Genomic DNA, 24,559 nt, shown 5'->3' on the forward strand with positions numbered 1-24,559 from the left:
ACACATTTATAGCCTCCATCTAATTTAGGGTACTGTAGACTCAGTGGACTAATTTCAAACCACGAGCAAGAGGACCAATTTCTAAATATTTTTCTTCAATATTTTATTAGTCTCTATTTGTCAAAATTTACAAAGAACTCAATCATGAATAATCTCTGCATATTTCAACTTCAAGTGGGCACATTAGGATGACCAATTATTTGATCTTCAATTATTAGGTCAAAAACTCAAGTACAGTGGAGATCTAGATGACCTGTTACGTGAAGTATAGGTAAAAGGCCAAGTTAGTAAAAGAACACAGGCCTAACTACATCAACTGTCTTTAAGAAAATAAAATAGAAAATGGATCAACCTTGAGTACGAACGGTGTACTCCAGCGGTCCCCAACCACCGGGCCGCAGAGCATGCGCTACTGGGCCGTGAGGAAACGATATGATTTGGCGATATGAGTCAGCTGCACCTTTCCTCATTCCCTGTCACGGGCGGCACCTTTCCTTGTCAGCTGCACCCTTCCCCATTCCCTGACACGGGCGGCACCTTTCCTTGTCAGCTGCTCCTTTCCCCATTCCCTGTCACGGGCGGCACCTTTCCTTGTCAGCTGCACCTTTCCTCATTCCCTGTCACGGGCAGCACCTTCCCTTGTCAGCTGCACCTTTCCCCATTCCCTGTCACGGGCGGCACCTTTCCTTGTCAGCTGCACCTTTCCCCATTCCCTGTCACGGGCGGCACCTTTCCTTGTCAGCTGCACCTTTCCCCATTCCCTGTCACAGGCGGCACCTTTCCTTGTCAGCTGCACCTTTCCCCATTCCCTGTCACGCCCACTGTTGAGCCATTACGCGCGCGTCATCCATGTCAGTGCGGGAAGGAGATCAACTCCTCGAGCTTGAAAATGACGGCGGGCTGAAAAGTCTGTTTGACATAACATCTCTGTCGGCATTCTGGATCAAAGTCAAAGCTCAATATCCTGAGATAGCTACGGAAGCACCAAAAACGTTGCTTCCATTTCCAACATATCTCTGCGATGAATGTAACAAAAACTAAATTGCGGATTAGACTGGACATAGGGAACCCCGTTCGAGTATCTCTGTCCCCCATCACCCCTCGATAGGACCGTCTTGTTGCACGAAATCAAACCCAGGGCTCCCACTGATTCAGCGATATTGGTGCGTTGCAATGATTTTATAAGTTCATACGGGGAAAATATGCGCTGTGTTTAATATCCAAACGTTACTTAAAATGTTATGATGCTATTGACTTATATAACCATATAACAATTACAGCACGGAAACAGGCCATCTCTGCCCTTCTAGTCCGTGCCGAACGCTACTCTCACCTAGTCCCACCGACCTGCACTCAGCCCATAACCCTCCATTATTTTCCTGTCCATATACCTATTCAATTTTTCTTTAAATGATAATATCGAACCTGCTTCTGACAATTGTACTGGACGTTCGTTACTTACTCTTACTTCAAGCTCCCCTGTCCTCCCCGATAATTGACTTATCGCTATATTTATGCGAGGAAAATGCACTGTGCGTTTAATATTAAATTCGTTAGGTAAAGCCTTTTAGAAACGAAATTGAGTGTATTAGCCACGTATCACCGATATTCCGGTCGTGATTAACACCCCCCTCCGAACAGAATTGCCAAAAACGATTTGTGGAAAAATAATCGGCAGGTGCACGCATGCGCACTGGTGCCCGCGCAAGGCTTCATGGTCATTTTAGTCTTTCTTGGGGTAAACGCAATGTATTTGACTGCTACTCTTGTCCGTTAGCAACCATCCCGCCCCCCTGGTCGGCCGGTCCGCAAAAATATTGTCAACATGAAACCGGTCCGCACTGCAAATAAGGTTGGGGACCCCTGGTGTACTCCATACTTTATGAAGAAAAGCCAAATCAGTGACAATATCGTCCACCCATCTCTAATTATATCTTACAGAGTCTTCTCCTATTGTATGGGAAGACTGATTACCCACAATCTGGGAGATGCTGGGGGATTCTCAGTAAATTACATCATGAAAGAATGTAGCAAGGAGCAGATTTTTTTTATGGCAATATGAAACAAAGTATTAGTGAAGGCAGTGGTCATCTTGATCAGTATGCCTACATCTGTTGTTTAAAAGTAATTATCTAATTAAATAAAAGTGAAGTGGTTAACAATAGACTAGCATCCAGAGACCTCAACAATTGATCTGGTGACACGGGTTCATATGCCAAAACTTATATTCAACTAATTAAGTTTGGACTTAAGAGCTTGTATCAATAATGGTAGCCACAAAATTATCTGATTCACTAATAGAAACAGACAAAATGTTGTAGAAACTTAGCAGGTCAGGCAGCATGTATGGAGGGAAATAAACAGTCATCGTTTCAGGCTGAAACCTTTCATCAGGACTGGAAAGGAAGGGGGCAGAAGCAGAAGGAGTCCGGGGGGTGGAGGGAGTACAAGCTGGCAGGTGATAGATGAACCCAGGTGAGGAGGAAGGTAGGTGGGTGAGATGTTGGGAGAAGCTGTGAGGTGATGGGGGGTGGGGGGGAGAGATAAAGGGCTGTAGAAAAACCCTGATTAGTGAGGACAATGGAATAAAGGGAGACGATGGCATGTCATGAGGGCAGGGGAGAACAAAAGGGATGTCACCAAAATGGGGGGTAAACAAGAAGGGAGGGGAGAAACTAGGGGTGGTTACCTGGTTAGAGAAATCAATGTTCATGCCGTCAGATTGAAGAGTACCCAGAGAGAAATTTTATCCCTTACAGTGATGATTGCATTGGAACTGCTTCCTACAACCCTGCTGTACTCATCAATTCCGCCTCCAACTTCCACCCTCCGCTTAAAATTACATGGTCCATCTGACACCCCTCTCCTTTTTCTTGATCTATTGCTGGAGACAGATATTCTATGGACAACTTTACAAGCCCCTACCCTTAACCTCTTCTGCCAATCAGCTGCCAGCTCCTCACATCGTTCCCCCTGCTCCGTCCACACATCTACCATTCCCCTCAGCTAATCTCACCCACCGACTGCCAGTTTGTATTCCACCCCACCCCCCAATCTTCTTATTCTGGCTTTGGTCCCTTTCCTTTCTAGTCCTGATGAAGAGCTTCAGTCTGAAGCGTCAGCTGTTTATTCCCCTCCAGAGATGTTGCCTGACTGCCGAGTTCTGTCATCATTTTGTGTGTATTGCTCAAGATTTCCAGAATCTGCAGACCTCGTGTATCTGATTTACCAGTATCCTGTTTCACTAGTATACAAATCCAGACCTAGCATTGTAGTTGATTCTGAATTGCCCTCTGAAATGGCCCAGCAAGCCAATGTTCAGTGATTAATTAGAAATGGGCAGAAAAATTGCTAGCCTTGTCAGTATCTGAATGCACAATAAAAATTCCAATCCTTTTCTTCTATTCTGAAATTTTCTTTCATGTATAAATACAATTCAGCTTTGAAATTACCAATGGTCTGTTCATATATGACCAGGTAACTTATTGAACAAATTTTCTTCGTTTTGAAACTAATCCTCTTGTCAGTTGTCCTTTGGTTATCAAGCAGATTTATCAAAACATTTTCTCAGCAGTTAACAAAGTCCAATCTTTCAACACTAATTAAATTTACCTTTTTCCTTCTCAGCTCTAAGAATAAAACAGGGTTTCAAGTCCTAAACAACCATAATCCTTTGTCCCTTGAACTGTTCTAATACAGCTTCTCACTCTTAATAAGGGTTATTAATCATGTTTGAAATATAGTGCTCAGGTTTGGTCACAAAAATCCAGAATAGACCTAATTAGCAAAGAAAAGATTCATTAGAGTACCCTTGCTTTTGTGTCCCGCTCCAGACCGTACAACAGTAGATTCAAATTTGATTATTCGAATTCCCTGCTCTCTCCTGTGCTGCTTGAAGATTGTGCCATTAGTTTAAATTGTTTCTTTCATTTTCCCTTTCAAAGTACAATTTTGTGATTCTACTTCAAAAGTAATTCATGGAGTAAGAAACGTTTCAGGATGCTTTCATGTTGTGGAATGCACTCTGTAAATGGAAGCCACTTTTTCCCACTAATCTGCTAATACATTAAAATACTTAATAAAAATTTAATATATTTATTCTAATGTCACCAAAGTTACTTGAGGAAGCCTTCCGTGGGTCGGGGTTGACCATGAATATTGTGTCCTAGCTGTCTACGTGATACGCAAGCCAGGGCAGTATGATATGGAGAGAAGCTGTTGCCCATGTAGCAGGCTCCCCCTTGCGATTTCCCTTGCGAGGGAAACCCAATTTCCCTCGGGATCAATAAAGTATGTCTATCTATCTATCTATGCAGTTCATGAATCCAAAGGAATGACAGAAACAGATACAGTTTGGCACCAGTGGTGTCGTAGGTTTGCCAGTCGGTGCTGAACTCAACGTAGAACTGCCTTAGGGACTCCAGCTGTGGATTTATCCTCAGGGTTTACTCCCAAAGCCATCCCCATGAGTGGGTACAGATGCAAAGCAGTGAAGATTTAAGATTTAGAGCTTTCTTTCTGTTGGATAAGCTGCCGACCACAGCTGACAAGCCCCATCTGACTGAAGCGACTGGTTTTAAGGCAAGCACATGGCATAGGAGATGGTCCAGAGTTTTATGAGAATGATTCCAGGAATGAAACGGTTAACATGAGGGGCGTTGTTGGCGCTGGGCCTGTATTCAATGGAGTTCAGAAGAATTGGGGGGGTGGGGGAGGGGTCATTGAAATCTATTGACTATTGAAAGGCCTAGATAGAGTGGATGTAAAGAGGATGTTTTCTGTTGTGGGTGAGTCTAGGACCAGAGGGCATTTATTAGAGCAGCGACGAGAGGAATTTCTTGAGCAAGAGGGTGGTAAATCTGTGGAATGTATTGCCATACATGGCTGTGAAGGCCAAATCATTAGGTATATTTAAAAGAGAGGCTGATAGGTTCTTGATTAGTAAGGATTTCAAAAGTTTAGGGGAGAAGGCAGGAAAATGGGGTTGAGAGGGAAAATATTCAGCTATAATTGATTGTTGGAGTAGTTATGATGGGCTGAATGGACTAATTCTGCCCATACGTCTGACAGTCATGAGGTGTGCAGACAACAAAGGGAATGTCTTCGATAAGCTGCAGACTGAGATTGTCCTGGTATAATTGTTTTTGTTGGAGAGGGACTGAATGGTTATGATTCATAATGTCTGGATGAGTGTATATAAAGAAAGACGAATTGGGGCAGGAGAGATATAGAGAAAGAGAAGAATAGAGCCAGAAAAAATATAAGTACTGAAACAATAAGATGCAGAACACACCGCTGTTGAAAATTTAAAATAATAGTGAATGCTGGAAATACACACCAGATCACTTCCATCTATGGGGAACCAGTTCTTTCACAAATAGCTGTATTGTTGAATTCAGTATTAAGTCTTGACGGCTGCAATACCTAGAAAGAAGGTATTCAGGAAGCCAAAGATAAAGATGAGACAAGTAGCTGGATGGACTAGTCAACAGATCAGAGATGTTCTGCATTGTAGTAGTCCCCCAATATGAATGTGATAATATAGAAGGACTGTATTGTGAATACCGAAAATAATTCACTGGGTTATAAGAAATGCAGGTGATTGTTGCTTTAACACAAAAGAACTATTTGGGTCACAGTGGGAAGGGATGAGGTAAAACAGTAGGTTGCATAGGGAAGTGCCAAGAGAGAGGGAGGATTTGAGGAGATCAAGAAGAAAAATCAGGAAGTTGCAGAGCAAATGGTTCTTTTGACATGTTGCAGGGGAAGAAGACATCTTAGGTGGTGTAAATCCATTAAATGTAGAGGCCTGTTGTAATGGATGGTGAGTACAAAGAGAGCACTGGTTGTGAAGGGTGGCAAGAAGAGATATGCGTAGAAATGTGGGAACGAGAAGCACTTGACAGATAGTGCTATGAAATATGATAGAGGAGAAGCCACACTTAAATGAAAAAGGAAGACCCCTTGGAAAGTTTCAACATCAGAACAGATAAGATGGAGAAAGACAAACTAAGACAAGGGTTCCCAACCTTTTTCATTCCAGGGACCAACACCATTAAGCAAGGGGCCCATGGGCCCCAGGTTAGAACCCTTGAACTAAGAGAATGGAATGGAGTCTTTATAGAAGGTTTCCTGTATTTTCCATGCTAGGCTAAAACAGTAAATCTCTTATTCAGAACCTTTACTACCAAGCCACACAAGCATGGCAAGACCATTCAAACACAATTACCTCTATACACAATGAAAAAGGGGACCCAATGAGACACTAGAATTGTATATAGTTGTTTGACGCAAACAATGGACAATTCAGCAAGCACAGCTCATGAATGAAAATACAAAAGTTATCTTATTTACTAAGCTTAGTTATAGGACATGATTACCAGACAAAAAAAAGTGCTCACCTATCCAAAAGGAACCTGAGGTATTCAGAACAGTCTTGCTGGGACCCAGGGGTGAACCACGGTGGTCTTGATTCTTCAAAGAAATTCTGCGGTGCAAACGCTGCTCGCTGTTGATATAATATCATATGTTTGGAATTTGCATTTCCATATTATACTGCACTATTCCAAACAACTTAAATGCATAGAATACTGACAACACAGAAATAAACTGATACATTAAATCTATTGAGGAATTTAAAGACATTTGCAAATAAATTGATTTTGAACTTATTTAACCTTAAATATAAAACATAAATTTTCTAGTTAACATTTGGCTTGCTAATGCAAATTTGTAAACGTCTCAATCAATATAGTGATTTTGCAAAAATGGACATTAAATGGACAATATAACACAAAAATTCAGACTGAATTAAACATAGTTTGAGGGAGAATGCAGAAATCAGAGAAGCCAGAATGCTTCACATTAAATGATTTCCTGCATCCATTTTCTAAGACTAAGAATATAAGGTTTGCTAATAATTTCCACATTTTCAACGTTAACATTAGTAACTTCATCACAAACATAAAAAAATTGTCAAACCATTTCCCAAATAACCTACCAAACAATAAAGAATTCAAAGCAAACTAGTTTCAAGATAGCACAAAGATAACCGCATTCAGAATCTACCTATCCCATTAAATTATATCTACAAAAAAAAACCTTTTTAAAAAAAAAATTACCTGAGTGTGTGCCAAAAAGGCAAACAGAAGTTGCAACTTCCTCATCAAAGAGCGAGATCCATTTAGATTCAATGACAAAACAGACCTCCTGAAACTGAAGGACTTGTTTTGAGAACACTGAAGGAACAAAGCTAAGTTTTGAACTCCTAAACTTGTCATTTAATCTCAAATGTAAAATTTAATTAAACAATGGTCAAATATTGGTTTAAAAGAATTATTACATTTTTTTCCCCAAAAGTAAATTAACAAGCCAATTTGTTGCACTGAGCATTCATGCTTATGGTTATACTGTAGCCATCAATCCCTGATGCAGTGCACAGAAAACCTGCTCACAATTCCAACAAGCACAGTTCAAATCAGTACTGTAACCAAAGGGGCAATGCTAGGATTGCTGATGTTTACAGCTGGAGAAGTGTTGAAGGTGGATGCATCCATTTTCTATTGACATTAAAGTGTGTGGAAAATGACATTCTAACATATCTAAAATCACTCCTGCTTTTTAATATTAATTAATTTCAAATAAATCCAAGCATGAGATGGTCCCTGGCAGGTGGAATCAAACTGACTCCTTTTTTTCCCCTCACACACTTTCGGTATTTCCTTGCAAAAATAACACCATACAAAATTTCCACAATGAATTCACTTACTCTGTGGCCATAAATAATGCTTGAATGACACTATTCATATAGCACGTATTGCCCAGATTTATTAACCCAGTTTTTCCTGTTTCAGATTTTCCAGAAAGCCGTGACAAACAAGATGCCAAAGAATTCGAGTGTGATGTCCAAGCACTTTGATTAAGAGTGAGCTTCATTTTTTCTTCAGAAGGCTTTGGCAAATCCTGGAAACGTCATTTACATATAATTACATAACAGAATCATAATACTTTCAGTCATCAAAAAAAGGAAGACTTTTTTTGAAAAAAGCATCAAATGGCAAATGGCAAATAAAAATGAGTAACAGCCAATCAAAATAAACCTCTCAGCAGCAAAATCAAGGTTATGAGTATCAGAGTATTGTTGCTTTTTGAGAGAACAACAGTACAAGGCCTTAGAATTTGTTTTTCCCATTACTGTACTTTAACTACTTGAAAAACACATGCAGCACCAGTAACTGAAACTGCCGCATCACAGTAATTAAAACTGCAGCATCACATGATTTTTCGGGAGGAATACGTGGGGAATGCCAGTGGTACCAATTCTTTAAATCAGTAATAATGGGGTATTATTTTGGCTCCAATGGTGTAATCAAAATGGCAGGAAACTAAAGAAACACAAAAGAAAAGTCAACACGAGAGAGACTGCAGATGCTGGAAATCTAGAACAATTTACAAAATGCTAGAGGAACTCAGTGGGTCAGGAAGTATTTTGAGGAAAATGGACTGTCCACACTTTGGGTTGAGACTGTTCAATCAGGACTGGAGAGAAAGAGGGGAGATAGCCAGTATAAAAAGGTAGGAGGTAGGGGTGAAACAAAGGAAAAACTATTGTGATGTCCACTGAGCCAACATCACAAAACTGCACACAAATTACTCAAAGTGTCCTGTGTTGGAAACTATCAAAACAGTGATTGAGTCTTTAATAAAACCTCAATATATCTTTTTAAAAGTCATATAAAGTCAAGGATTGGATGGGAAAGGTGAGATTCGGGGCATGTGCAAAAAATGATTTACAAAGATTCAAAAGTATGTGTCAAAAGGTGCATCTCTGATATGGGTATGAATATTACCAGATATAAATGAAACAAAAGGAAACAACATGGAAACGCGAGGTACCTGTGGACAAATCACCTGATCAGTCCTGTACTCTCATGGCTGACAAAGAGGACATTAAAAGGCATGTGTTGGCTGCAAGAGGTGTTGCCCCATATGGCACTGCATTAACATTTCTCAAATGTCAAGGCAATGGAGGATGATCTTTAAAAAAAAGTGTGGTGGCCCCTGCAGGACTTGAATGATTGTAAAATTACACTTTATATACAAGTCAGTCAGAGCTTCCCAGTGAATGGGAGCTGATGAGAAATCATCACACAAATCCAGCTATGTTTATCAATGTCCTCATGTTTATGGGTAAGCACATGTTGTAAGTGCACAGCCCAGTTTCACAATCCATCTGAAGTAAAGTGTCCTTTTAAATCTCCTCCAGGGGAACTGGTCAGATTTACTCAAAAATGCAGAATCATTAAATTTTCAGCTACTGCATTAGCACAGAAAATGGAATTACAGCACGAGTAAAAATAACTAAAGATCATACACAGTGGATTCTGGTTAAGTCGACCATTGGTTACTCAGGGCAGCAGCTTAATTGTGACAAATCTTAAAGAACAAAAATTAATTAAATAAAATAGCTGGGGCTCCCTTCATTTATTTGAGACACTATGCCACTTAATTGGATGTGAGACTGTTACCAAACAGCTTTTAACTAACGTCAGTCCTGTGCACTTTTCTGACTGTTAGAGCACTGTGCTTAGAGCAAACTGTTTTTAAATAGCATCAGCTGTGTGTGTTTGTGTTATGTTAACAATTTGGGTAACGGACACTGATTCAAAAAGCAATGAAATTTCAGACCTTTGCAAAGATGCCACGAAAAGATTTGACAGTAGCCAAAAACAATTACCCCAGCTGCTTACACTGATTTTATGTACAGTTAATCAAAAGAACATGGCTGTGTACACTGGATGAATTCCTCTGCTGATAAATATTAGGAACTAATACAATTTTATAGTACTGTTGTAGTATTGTTAGCATACTAATATGTTTTATAGTTCATTGAAATACGTAATTTGTTACTCAGATAAACGTACCTTTTTGAACGATTTCCATGAAACTTTGACTAATTAACCAAAATGTACTGGTCCCAATTAACTGGAATCCACTGTATTAGATTTACCCTCTGTTGCATGAAATACCTTCATATTAAATGGCATGGAATCAAACTGAACAAGTTCCACGGGCAGAGCCACTAGTGATGAAGTATGCAGCAGGTGGTGGTTGGAAAACAATTTCATTACATGTGATATATTTACAAAACATTCATTGCACTTTTTTTTGTAATTTATTTTTTATTGAAATTTCAGTTGAACGATGCTCCTATTAAATGTGAAACACTGTTGTGCCAAGTTGCATATACAATATTTTATGTAAAAACAAAGGAATACGATTTGTACAAAGATGCTAAACATGGTACAGTTTGGCTGTCTGCCAATTTTTATCTCTGGGTGGTCAGGTTTTATTCAGGTGGTCAGGCTCTGCACAAAATTAAGGAATAAATATGCAAACAATTTGTATTAAACTCCATTATCTTCTGCAAAGCTGCACATTGTTGCTCTGATTATAAATTATCATAAGTATTCAATGTTATACTTTGTTACTTAGTGTATATTCTCCGTAATTAGCGTTCAGCTTCATACCTTAACGGCCTCAAGGATGGGTTCGTACAGATCAGGGAATCCAGAATACTGATACATCATACAATGGACCAGCTCAGTTAACTGCAGCAGGAAGATTCTGCTGGCAGGTGAAGCTTCGTCTTTCAGAAACTGAACTAGCTTTATAATGTGAGGAACAATCTGTGGATAAATTGATTCATATGGTTACACAAGTATTCTAGATATAAATGAACAGGTTAACATTTTTCATAATTGTTTTGACAATTTACTCTCGCCTACATCAAGACGATTATTCTCTTTATCAGTACGTAACAAAAACAGAAAATATATTATAATAATCATGATGACAATATGAATATTTATATCACTGTTTTACTGATTGTTCCTTACCCATCTATCATAAATTCCTGGGGGGAAAAAAAATCACAGTTTTTACAATTGCAAGATCAAGTGAGAGGGAACAAGAGAATGGCAGAGAGAGAACGAGAATGCGAGAGGGGGAGGAGCAGTGCATGGAGTGAAAGGGGGAAGAGAGATGGCGGCAGACGGGGAGGGCGGGGTGCGAGATAGGAGAGAGAAAGGGGAGGGATGGCAGGAGAGAGAGAAGGACGGCAGCAGAGAGAGACGGGGAGAGGCTCCCGAGGCAGGGAGGGGGGAGAGGGGAGAGGGGGGAAGGGGAGGGAGGGAGAGGGAGAGGGGGAGGGAGGGAGGGAGAGGGGGAGGGAGGGAGGGAGAGGGAGACACACACACACACGAGGGGGGGGCAAAGCACAGAGAGATGAAGGATAGGGGGCAAGAGACAGGTGGGGGTGGGTTGAGGTGAGACAGCCAGAGAGTGAGCAAGAGATAGATTGATTGATTTAGAGGGGGTGAGTTCAAAGGAGGTTTAGGGCAAGGTTGGCTGCCTGGAATACTTAGCCAGGGCTGCTGATGGAAGCAAATACAACAGAGACATTCAACAGGCTTGTGGATAAGCACAGAATTTGCAGAGAATGGCTGGATACAGATATTGTGTAGGCAGAAGGGATGAGTTTAGTTAGACATTTAATTACTCGTTTAATTAGTTCAGCACAACTTCTTGCGCTGAAGTACCTATTCCTGTGCTGCACTGCCTGTCCTACGTTCTAATTAAAAGTTGGGAAACACGCCTTTAACAATGCTAAGGTGTCAAACAGTGCTAGGGTGATCCTGGGACAAGATGTCCCCAAATTACCACTCCAGTGCCTTGTAAGGTTCCCCAGGAAGGAGGCAATTTTCAATAACGTCAGAGTAGGCTTTAGCTCTCATATGATTAGTGCCACAGGTATTTTAGATCTCTCCCATTATATGAAGCCTTAATTCACAAGGAAAATAAAGAATGTTAACTATGGAGTTATAGCAACTTACTAAATGAAAGGCTTCCGGAGAATGCTGAAAGCTGAGCAGCATATGTGAAAGAACCACCAAAGCTCCTGGCCGCACAATAGGATACCAAAGTCGATGAAATACCTGGCAGAGGAAGTCAAGTCATCAATGAGCAATAATAATGATTATTTTCACCCTGCACTTTCTGAAACCTTTGATTTTACACACAAATATGAATTCAAAAGAGGCAATGATTATTTTGTACTCTATTATTCATGCATAATTCTTCAATTTTATTCAGATCTTTTAAGCAGGGAACAGCAAAGTCAGGTACCATTCTTGCCCAAACTTACACTTGTATTTTCAGCAGATTATACTGGCAACAGTTATGAGCAAAGACCTTGCCAATTTTCTTCTCTGTGATCAGAAATACTGCTGCTTGATACAAGGTCAGAACATGTGTTCAACTTCTGTAACAGATAGTGACCAGCACAGCTGACTCATTAAATAACACCGTTAACTTTGACTCAGTTTGTAGTTGTTCTATCTAATTCCATTAACAATGCAACGTTTTTGCTGTCCCTTCTACGCCTGCACCAAGGGATGCTTTTAGAAACATGCTTTTAGGAAACATTTCAGAAAGTAAATTTTAAAAATTAATTATTCATTCGAAGGCTGCTACCAGCAACATAGATATTTACTGATCATCCCTAATGCCCAGGAACCAAGGAGGCATCTCAGAATCAACCACATTAGCTGGACTCACACAGACAAGTCGGGTAAGGATGGCAGATTACACTCACTGAAGTGCATTAGTAAACCACATGATTTTTCCACAAGATCTGGGCAGTTTCACTGTTTATGTAACTGAGACCGATTTTTAACAATACTCCGGGGTTACTTAGCTCACTTAATTTTTAAAATTTAAAACTTGTGTGTGTTCATTATGTTATGTTATGTTATATTATATAAATGACTTGGCTGAGAATACAAGTAGTCTGATTAGCAAATTTGCTGATAACACAAAGATTGGTGTTCTCGGAGAAAACAAAGAAGGTTGTCTAAGGATGCAAAAGGTTATAGGTCTGCTGGAAAGTTGAGTGAAGTGGTGAAAGGTGGAATTGAATGCAGACAAGTGTGAGGTAATGCTTTTTGAAATGTCAGATACTGCCAGGACACACATAGTCAATGTACAGAAAGATCTTGCAGTGCAAATTCAAAGTTCCTCAGAAATAGCAACACAGGTGGAGAGGGTAGTGAAGAAGGCATTTGGAATTAGGCTGGGGTACTGAGCATTAGATTGGGATATCACATTGAAAATGCCCAAAACCTTTGTAAAGCTGCACTAGAAATACTGTGTACACTTCTGGTTGCCGTGGTTTGGAAGTACAAGTAGCATTAGGAAGAATGCAGAAGATTCACCAGGATGTTTGCTGGAATGGAAGGCTTTAATAATAAGGAGAGATTAGATAAACTGGGATTCTTTTCACTGAACCACTGGAGATTGAGGGGTGACCTTAAAAAGGTTTGTAAGATTACGAGGAGCAGATAGGGTAGATAGTCATAATACTTTTCCCAAAATAGATTAGTCTAAAATAAGCAGCACAGGTCAGAGAAGTGAAATTTAAAGAAGATCTGTACATAGAGATTGAAAGTTACCTGGAATGAGCTGTTAAAGGAGATAGTTCTAGCGGATATCATTACAAAATTTAAAAGACATTTGAACAGGTAATTGTTTAGGAAAATAGTAGAGGGGGAAAGGCCTATTGCAGGCAAATGGGATTAGCAGAGAAAGATATTATTATGATTGGCACTGACAAGTTGGGCCGAAGGGTGCAGGAAGAGAGGAGAAATATGGTATTGGGAGAGATAATCAGCCATACAAACAGACAAGATTGTTTAAAAAATTTCCTGCAGTTTTATCATTAGTGATACTGGTGTGCGTGTCTGTGTGTATATGAGACAGAGAGACAGAGAGAGACAGAGAGACAGAGAGACAGAGAGACAGAGAGAGAGAGAGAGAGAGAGAGAGAGAGAGAGAGAGAGAGAGAGAGAGAGAGAGAGAGAGAGAGAGAGAGAGACAGAGACAGAGACACGGACGCGCAGGCAGGCACACGGAAATTACTGTTCTGTAGATCTCCTGTTTCTTCAGATGAGATGTAAAACCTGCTTCCCACCATACCAACATTCATACAGTCACATCAACAGTAAATTTTGCTATGTTGTTCTCTTTTAATTGAAGTGATATTTCTCCCACTTACCTGTTCAATTTTACGCAATGTGACATCTATAAGGATGGTGAACTTCTGGACAGAGGCTAATCCCTTAAGTAGTGCAATCACCCATGTTTCAACATGCTGAGCTAAAGGCCAAGAGAGCCAATCAATCATCCTTCAGAAAACAAAAATATATAATTAGAAAGATTTAAGTGCTCCACAGTTTCCATATTTAAATTCTGAAAGTACAATGTATAAATACATGCAAACTCAATTGTACCATTTCATTGTCACAGTATGGGTTCAAATTAGTTTTTTATATTCCTTTCCCTCCCTTAGAACACATATTCCCTGCCAAATATTCCCTTTCTATTAACTGGAAGGTCAAATTTTCCTTACGGAATGTTTCATTCCTTTAAATTGACATCTGCACAACCTGCACATGTACGATGTCAAAAAGCTGCTTCAAACACTTCAACCTTCAGTTGCAACTTACTTCTTCATCTTCAGTCTTTTCATCAATTTCCCCACCCATTGTCACTATTAATAGAATTATTCATGCTCATCACAATACTAAGGTTGATAAAGAGTTTTATTATATACCAGTGCTAAGCATTCAGAACTCAGATGCAGAACAAATGAAGTATTTGGCTTTTTCTATTCAATGTTCATCATAGCTTCAGAGAAGACCACCACACTGAATAATATTTCAAATTCCTACATAAGCAATTGCATTATTCTGCAAAATGGGTGTAAGAAAGGGGTCAAATAAACACTTAAACCAGGAATCTCAGCTCTTCCCCCTTCCTCCACTCTTGATCTCCATTCCCATAGAAATATTAGGCTGCTGATCTGACACCCAGTCTTGGCCAAGTACAACTTCTTCCAGTAAAATATCGAGCAGATAAAAGACACTGGTGGCCTCAAACCTGATGGCATGAACATCGATTTATTTCTACTTCCAGTAATTTCTTTTTGCCCCATCCCCTTCTCTCTTCTATTCGCCCCTCTGCCCTCTTACCTTTTCTCCTCACCTACCTATCACCACCTGTAGGGCCCATCCTTCTTCCCTTTCTCCCAGGGTCCACTCCATCTCCTATCAAATTCCTTTTTCTTCAGCCTTTTGCCTTTTTCATCTCCTCCCAGCTTCTTACTTCATCACCTCCCCATCCAACTGGCTTCACATAACACCTTCTAGTTTGTCTTCTTTCCCCTCCCCCATCCTATTCTGGCACCTTCCCCCTTCATTTCCAGTCCTGATGAAGGGTCGGCTGAAATATCAACTGCTTGTTCATTTTCATAGATGCTGCCTGACCTGCTGAGTTCCTCAAGCATTTTGTGTGTGCTGGTGTAAATTGTTTCTTTAATAAAATGAAAAATAATAAAAATATTAGGTTTAGTTGGAAGCCAAGCAGCACACATTAACGAAACTATTAAATTATTCAGTTGAGGTTTTAAAGTTATTTTAAATCAGGTTATTCACAGGCAGAGAACTGGACCTTCGTGAAAAAATCCTGAATAAATCCAGTTTCAACAACATTAATAAACAAATCAGTTTACTCAAATTCAAAAAGGAATTCTTGTAGAAAGATGAAAAAAAAAACAATTACAGTGGGGTTAGATCAGTCATTTCCTAGGAAGAAAGCTTGAGCAAGATTGGTCCATATTTTTCGAAGGAGAACTGCTCTCTCACTGAAACAAGATTTGAGAGAGAATGACAGGATAATACTGAGAGGCTATTTCCTCAGGAGATGGACAGTCTCAGGATGAGAATTGGCTACAGGGAATGAAAATCTTTATAACTTTCTACTTTCGCCAGTGCAGTTATTGAATACACAAATGTAAAATTGATGGGCTTTTGGTCCCTAATCGAATTAATGGATTGGAATGATGAAGCAGATTTGAGTAGCATATTCATTCTGCAGCTGCTTTTATTCTTTACGTTAACTTCTATTTCTCAATCTGGTTGTAGAGGTCCGTGGATGATTTCACATTTACAACTTACATTTATTGAAAAATTGAACCCAAAACCTAACTACTGCAATATGAAGTGTATTTCAGACTTATTCGTATTGTTGCCGGCCTATATCCAGATACAGGCCATCCTCCAATAATGAATGAGCCCGATTTCACTGATGCTCAGAAGTCACAAGAAAAAAAACCCAAAAATCACTTGATGTGGTAACCATATCTCAACAGAATTATAATGATTGGTATTAAAAGCACACAAGATATATTAGAAAAAAACTAAAGGTGGACAGAGGGAAGTCCCTCAGCAGTATACAGGGGCAAATATGCATATACAGGTATGCGTTGCTTAACGTCCACGATACATTCTGTGAAATTGGACGTTATGTGATTTGGACGTTGTGCGAACACCATATTATATACTTAGCAAACCTATATAGAATACCGTACTGTACCTGTATTGACCAAATAGCCAAGAACTAAAATGTATACTGTACACTATAACACATACACTATAATTTTTTAAATTTCATTTTAACCTTTTTAATTTTTTTCACTTTTTAAACTTCTATGTAAACACTTTCTTAGCCCATATCACAACAATTTATCAAAAATGATCAGGATCATCTACATCGCTGTTCTCAACTTCCTCATACTGTTCCACAGGAAGAGTTTCAGGTCGAATAACTTGGAAGCCATGATGCACTTTACAGTAATATTTTTGAAAGAAAATTAAACAGACAGATAACGCTACCACATTTCAGAGACATGCGATACACGAGATTGGTTACATCCGCTACGTCACGTCCTCCGATCGGTTCTATAGACGTATCTGCCATTGGATGCTGTCCGAATGGACGTTAAGCAGTGCACACCTGTATAGGTTTGATTTTTGAATTTAATAATGCTGTGGGAGCTTGTTCATTGTAGGAATATCTGTATATAGGGCACTCGTAACCCAGAGTCAGGCTATATAATTTATCAAAGCCTGTTACTCATGCCTATCCTATAGTCACCAGAGTCAGAACATAGAAATCTACAGCACATTACAGGCCCTTCGGCCCACAATGAAGTGTCAAACATGTAATCTACGCTAGAAATTGCCTAGAACCACCACACAGCCCTCTATTTTTCTAAGTTACATGTACACATCCAAGAGTCTCTTAAAAAACTCTATCGCATCCAGCTCTACTACCATCACTAGGAGTGCATTCCACACACCCACCACTCTCTGTGTGAAAACTTACCTCTGACATTCTGTACCTACTTCCAAAAACTTAGAACTCATGCTACCCATTTCAACCATGGGGAAAAGGCCTCTGGCTCACATGATAAATGCTTCTCATCATCTTTTACACCTCTATCAGGTCACCTCTCATCCTCCATCGCTCCAAGTTCACTCAACTTATTCTCATGAGGCACATTCTCCAATCCAGGCAACATCCTTGTAAATCTCCTCTGCACTCTCTCGATAGCATCCACATCCTTCCTGTAGCGAGGTGACCAGAACTGAACACAGTACTCCAAGTGGGGTCTAACTAAAGTCTTATATAGCTGTAACATTACCTCATGGCTCTTTAACTCAATCCCATGGATGATGAATGCCAACACACCATACGCTTTCTTAACAACCTGCACAGTAGCTTTGAGTGTCCTATGGACATGGACCCCAAGATCTCTCTGATCCTCCACACTGCCAAAAGTCTTAACATTAATATGATATTCCATCTTCAAATTTCACCTACCAAAATGAACCACTTCACACTTACCTGGGTTGAACTCCATCTGCCACTTCTCAGCCCAGTTCTGCATCCTATCGATGTCCCACTGTAACCTCTGACAACCCCCCAGACTATCCACAACACCCCCAACTTTTGTGTCATCAGCAAACTTACTACTTCCTCATCCAGATCATTTATAAAAATCACAAAGTGGAGGGTTCCCAGAACAGAGGGAACCCTGGTCACTGACTGACCTCCATGCAGAATATGAACCATCCACAACCACCCTTTGCCTTCTGTGGGCAAGCCAATTCTGGATGCACAAAACAAGGTCTCCTTCATCCCATGCCTCCTTAATTTCTGAACGAGCCTTATGTGGGGAACCTTATCAAATGCCTCACTGAAATCCATATACACTACATCCACAGTTCTAGCTTCATCAATGTGTTTTGTTACATCCTCAAAGAATTCAGTCAGGCTCACAAGGCACAACCTGCCCTTGACAACACCATGCTGACCAACCCTAATCAGATTATGTCTCTCCAAATGCTCATAAATTCTGCCTCACAGTATCTTCTCCAACAACTTGCCCACCAGTGAAGTAAGACTCACTGGTTTATAATTTCCTGGGTTATCTCTACTCCTTTTCTTGAACAACGGAACAACATTTGCAAACCTCCAATCCTTTGGTACATCTCCCGTCCCTACTGATGATGCAAAAGTCATCGTCAGAGGCCCAGCAATCTCCTCCCTCATTTTCCATAGTAGCCTGGGGTACATCTCGTCTGGAGATGGCTCCTCGATGTCTGTGTTACTTTTGGGTGGGTGGGGGGGGGGGGGTCTATAAAAAACATCCAGTAGAGTTACTGGCCCCTTCCTGTTTCTGATTTCCACCCATACTGACGAAGTAGACAATTCCTCCATGACTTCCTCTTTTTCTGCAGCCGTGATAATATCTCTGATTAGCAATGCCACGCCCCCACTTCTTTTGCCTCCTTCCCTGTCCTTTTGAAACATCTAAAGCCCGGCACACTCAGCAGCCAGTTCTGCCCTCTGAGACATCCAAGTCTGTAGTGGCCACAACGTCATAGTTCCACATATTGTTCTATGCTCTAAGTTTATCTGCCTTGTTGAGGATACTCCTTGCATTAAAATAGACACATCTCAAACCATTTGGCTAAGTGCATCTTTGCTCTATCATCTGCCTATCCTTCCTCACAAACTGCCTCAACTTGATCGCCAACCGCCCCACCCTCTGTCTCTTCACTTTGGTTTTCAACCCCCTGCAAATCTAGTTTAAACCCTCCCCAACAGCATTAGCAAACCTCCCTCCCAGGATATTGGTTCCCCTCCAGTTCAGGTGCAACCTGTCCCACTTGTACAGGTCACCCCTTCCCCAGAAAAGGTTCCAAATTTCCAAGAACTTGAAACCCGGTCCCTATTGCACCATCTCCTCAGCCACTCATTCGTCTGTGCTATCCTCCTGTTCTGACCTTCACTAGGTCGTGGTACTGGGAGTAATCTGGAGATTACCACCTTGGAGGTCCTGCTCCTCAGCCTTCTTCCTAACTCCCTAAACTTACCGTGCAGGACCTCTACCCCGTCTCCTGCCTCTGTCATTGGTACCAACATGTACCATAACCGTACGCTGCTCACTCTCCCCTTCAAAGATATTCTGCAACTGCTCAAAGACATCCTGGACCCTAGCACCCAGGAAGGAACACACTATCCTGGCGTCTCTTTTGCTGCCACAGAATCTCCCGTCTGTCCTCCTAATTATTGAGTCCCCTATGACTATTGCTCCACCTGACTTCACCCTACTCTTCTGAGGCTGAGAGCTGACAGCAGTGCGAGGAGTCTGGCTGTTGCTGCCTTGCCCAGATAGGCCACCCCTCTCACCAATATCCAAAGAGCTCTATCTGTTGTTGAGGGGAATGGCCACAGGGAGACCCTGCATTGACTTCTTTCTGCTTTTACCTCCCTCGGTGTTCACCCAACTACTTCCTGAATTCTGCACTCTGGGTGTAACCACTTGCTCAAAAGTCTTATCCATCAATTGCTCTGCCTCCCGGATGATCCTTAGTTCATCCAGCCCAGCTCCAGCTCCAGCTCCATAATGTGGTCCTTCAGGAGCTGGATTTGGCTGCACTTCCCGCAGGTGTAGTCATCAGGGAGACCATCAAGTTCCATGAATTCCCACATCCTAAAGGAGGAGCATTCCACTGCCATATCTGCCTGCACTGTACTACGGGCAACCAAGACCAAATCAGCAATAATGAATGGAAAAACCTACCCTTCTTACCCGTTTCTTTGGCCTCAGCCTCTTCTCATCGAAGTCTGTAAGTTCCCATTCTGACTCTAGCTCCCACTCCAACAATGGCCAACTTTATCTCTCTCATTTGGTTTAAAAAAATAAGAAAAACCCCAACACAAGGAAGAAGAACTCACTGTGTTTGGTGGTGCTCTGCCTGCCTTCCGCTACTGTGGATGCCTCATCCATCACAATTATAAGCATTTAAATTACCCAGCATTCAGTTACAAAGAGGAGACCATTTTACAATTCCACCAAACTGAAAATGTGTTTTCCACTTACAATCCTAAATTACTGGATTCTAATTTTAGTTATGGATCTTAGATGGGGCTTTGTTCGCCCACTCTCTGCCTCCTTCAATTCACTTGCATTTACAGATCGTTCTTTCAATTTTCTTCTTCAACTCTGCAGCCCTCAAGCTTTAATTATCATGTTGAGTTTAAGACCTTTGAACAGTATTTGCTGAAGGAGAGCCACATCTATCTACATAATAGCAATGAACACAATTCAAAAATGAAAATTACTTTGGAGTGATTAGAGGACTTGACAGAAAGGTGAGCTATTTCTTTACCTGCACAGAGCACAAGTCATGCTGACATCTTTAACATTTTGATCTGTGATTAGGCTCCTGATGAGAACTGTTATCATTTGTAATGGGATGTGCTGAACAAGACTTGCCAGAGCAATAGATGGTTCAAATATGGAATCTGTAAAGCAAGCAGATAAGAGCTTTTTTCCCCCTCGTTTTGATTCAATAAACAGCAACACAAACCCAATCCACAACAGCAACCACTTAGCATTCAATAATTGATACGGTTGAATAATGATTGCCAATATACAAGAAAAATAATTCAATGTACATCAATATGAACACAATTCACAAAAACAAAGAGTAAGCATTCAATAATTGATACTATGTACAAGAAAAGAATGGAAGTGGGACTGAATAATTTAACAATTTATCTTTCTATATATCAGTTATGGAAAATACCACCCCCTTACACACAAAGGAGACACAACATGTTTCCTTGTCAATTTACAATTGCATGATTTCATTTATCTAGGTCCACCAGGGCTCTGTACAATGCGAGGGAGTTTTAGAGTCAAAATTCTGCCTCTCACTTCAAACATAAAACACACACAGGGATCAATAGATAAAGTTAGCCATTTGTTTTCCTTGTCGCAAATCACAATAGTCAATGAAAGAATATCTTTGAAGAGGAATGAGAATAAGGGTATTGGAGACTCTCCATTCAAAAACCTTAAAAGAGAATGCCCAATTAAATTTACAAAACCAATAAAAGTCATCCTTTGATGCATTCATTACCTGTAGCAGAGATTATTACGAACACCTCTTGTAGAGAAGGCAGGAGTGCACCCGGCTCAGCTTTCCAAATGCTTTGCAGCAAATTGCTTATTTTGTTCACCTGAGAAATAAATCCACGAAGCTCTTCTTCTTGTGTAGCATTGCACTGGAACTGACTAATTGTCCTTACTAATTGTTGGCAAAACAGTACCGCCGATTTACCCTTTGGCATGCAGTGCACAAAGTCAGACAACAACTCACTCAACTTAGCACACAGCAAAGGCTCTGGCCTCTCACAGACTAATCGCAAAACTTCATTGTGCATGAAGCTAAAGATTTCAAGCACAGAAGGACAACTCATTATAAGTTTTAATCCCATGTGGATATAGTCAATGATGCCAATATCTTTCTTATCTAATGATCCATAACCTTGTTGCAGAAGGTTTAGGATAAAGCCCTTGTTAAAGAATTCTTCAAATTCACAACGATGGTATCTGGCATAGGCATCAAGTACCTGATGACCCACTTGTTTCTGGAAGTTGTCCTCCCCAATTAAAATTAATCGTGTGGTTAGATGAAACATTGCCTTGCATTGCTCCCGGTCAACTGAGTTTTCAGCTGCATCGACCACTTTCTTCACAATCCCCCTCTTCACAGATAGAGGGTGTGAAGAGGTAATGAGTGCTTCCAATATCTTATCCATCATGAATTACTATACCTCAATGTTACAATGGAGGTAATTAGAACCTAGAAGAGGGAAACAAGATAAAAGGTTTAATATAAAAAAATTTGAAGTAGATAGTTAATTCCACTCTTCAAATCCCATCCAACTGCCTGTTAAGCTGACTTTCTGAAAAGTTACAAGATCTTGTGAAATAGGCAATTACAATTAAACTGCAAAAAGGGAAGCATCCTCATCCATTACTCTATGAAATGTATGTAGCATCATAAGTTCCTTGAATAAACTGATTTAGGTTAAGCTTAAGAAACCCAAAGAAAATACCAAGTTATATCATTAAGTGAGAAAACATTACAAAAGATGTTTTAAAATATGTACTGATTTATTTCAGCCACCCCCAAGGAATCCAAACAAGGTTTTCTAAATGCAGGCCCCAAGATTATCGAATTTTTTTGTCATTGAATTTCATTTGTCATTTTAATTTCTTTTAGCACTACAAACCTTGAAGATCTCCACAATCTTCCAATTTTTGGCCTAATACACAATCTTTTGACTAACTTTCTGTCATCACTGGCCCAAGCTCTGCAGTTCCCAATTTCCCACCTTAAAATTCAAGTTCCCTAAAACCTACATTTTCAACCAATCTAATATTTCTGCTCTGATATTCTCATAACAAGCATAACTTCCAGGGTGCCTAGGCGCGACTTGAGTAGCAGCACTATTCTCTATGGATATGATTAAATATTTTAGCCTGATACAGCTAAAAAGCACAACTGTTTCCAAGGTCAGTACAGGCAACAAAGATGTCTTAATGCGTTTAAATGAACTATCGCTGCTAAAAACTGACGGAAACACCACTGACTGTGGTCAGAAGCGCCCACGTAGGATACCTTGGAGGAAGCGCAGGTGCAGAGCGGGGTTACAAGTGTGTTTAAGGAAACAGGGTTTTAAACTCCCCATACTGACTATCCTGCTGGCAAATGTGCAGTCTCTGGTGAATAAAATCGATGATCTCAGGGCTAGAGTGCTGAATCAGAGGTACTTTAAGTGCGACCTTTTTCGCCCCACTGAATCCTGGTTAACCCCTTCCGTACCAGCTGCAGCAATTCAGATCAATGGGTTTACTATACACCGTCAAGATAGATCCATTGAGTCTTTCAAAAGCAGAGGTGGAGGAGTATGCTTCATGATCAACTCCTCTTGGTGCACAAATATATCAGTGCTGTCCCAATTCTGCTCACCAGACCTGGAATATCAAGCAGTTAAGTGCCGTTCTTTTTACCTATCATGGGAATTCTCCGGGGTCATTTTGGTGGTAGTATACATTTCACCTCAGGCCAATGTCAAGCAGGCTTTAGATGATCTGAGCAATGGGATCAACATGCACGAAACAGCACACCCTAATGCCTTCACCATTACTTTGGGAGATTTTAACCAGGCCAGCCTGAAAAAAATCACTAAGCAACTACCATCAACAGATCACTTGCAACACCAGAGGAAACAACACACTGGACCATTGCTACACCACCATCAAGAATGCCTACCGTGCTATTCCACGCCCTCACTTCCAGAAGTCTTATCAACTAGCTGTACTTCTACTCCCTGAGTATAGGCTGAGACTGAAGACTGTAGCACTGGTAGCAAGAAACATGAAGGTATGGACGAGGGAAGCAAAGGAGCGCCTACAAGACGGCTTTGAATCGGTGGACTGGGCTGTATTCAGGGTTCATCTTCGAATCTAAATGAGTATGCTGCAGTTGTTACCGACTTCAATAAAACCTGTGTGGATAAGTGTGTGCCTACAAAGACTTACTGTACATTCCCAAACCAAAGCCGTGGATGGTACGTCATCTACTGAAGGCTAGATCTGTGGCATTCAAGTCTGGCAACCCAGGCCTGATTTGCGGGGGGCTATTTCAAGGGCGAAGAGACAACTTTGAACGAGGTTGGAGGCGACATCGGATACACGGCAACTCTGGTACGGTTTGCAAGACGTTACTTCATATAAAGTGAAACCCATTAGCCTGAATGGCAGCGATGCTTCACTACCAGATGAACTCAATGCCTTTTATGCCCGCTTTGAGAGGGAGAACACAACTACAGCTATGAAGATCCCTGCTGCACCTGATGACCCTGTGATCTCTGTCTCAGAGGCCAAAGTTAGGCTGTCTTTTAAGAGAGTGAACCCTCTAAGGCAGAAGGTCCCGATGGAGTACCTGGTTAGACTCTGAAAACCTGTGCCAACCAACTAGCAGGAGTATTCAAGGACAGTATCAACCTCTCACTGCTACGGGCGGAAGTTCCCACTTGCTTCAAAAAGGCAACAATTATACCAGTGCCTAAGAAGAATAATGTGAGCTGCCTTAATGACTATCACCCAGGAGCACTCACATCAACAGTGATGAAATGCTTTGAGAGGTTGGTTATGACTAGACTGAACTCCTGCCTCAGCAAGGACCTGGACCCATTGCAATATGCCTACCATCACAATAGGTCAACGAAAGAC

General features: G+C 40.8%; 1 protein-coding gene across 1 annotated transcript in view; it reads right to left on the reverse strand.

Moving 5' to 3' along the window:
- usp38 (ubiquitin specific peptidase 38) overlaps positions 1 to 24,559 on the reverse strand; it is a 40,256-nt gene that overhangs the window by 9,740 nt on the left and 5,957 nt on the right. The window contains exons 3-10 of the mRNA XM_063046595.1: positions 21,396 to 22,121; positions 20,640 to 20,775; positions 14,114 to 14,243; positions 11,895 to 11,996; positions 10,530 to 10,688; positions 7,769 to 7,962; positions 7,122 to 7,215; positions 6,402 to 6,508 (exon numbers count right to left, since the gene is read on the reverse strand). Of these exons, the coding sequence (XP_062902665.1) occupies positions 6,402 to 6,508; positions 7,122 to 7,215; positions 7,769 to 7,962; positions 10,530 to 10,688; positions 11,895 to 11,996; positions 14,114 to 14,243; positions 20,640 to 20,775; positions 21,396 to 22,080 (1,607 nt within the window). The 5' untranslated portion in view covers positions 22,081 to 22,121. The remainder of the gene's footprint in view (positions 1 to 6,401; positions 6,509 to 7,121; positions 7,216 to 7,768; positions 7,963 to 10,529; positions 10,689 to 11,894; positions 11,997 to 14,113; positions 14,244 to 20,639; positions 20,776 to 21,395; positions 22,122 to 24,559) is intronic.

Source organism: Mobula hypostoma, chromosome 4, assembly GCF_963921235.1.
Source record: "Mobula hypostoma chromosome 4, sMobHyp1.1, whole genome shotgun sequence".
Classification (NCBI taxonomy): domain Eukaryota; kingdom Metazoa; phylum Chordata; class Chondrichthyes; order Myliobatiformes; family Myliobatidae; genus Mobula; species Mobula hypostoma.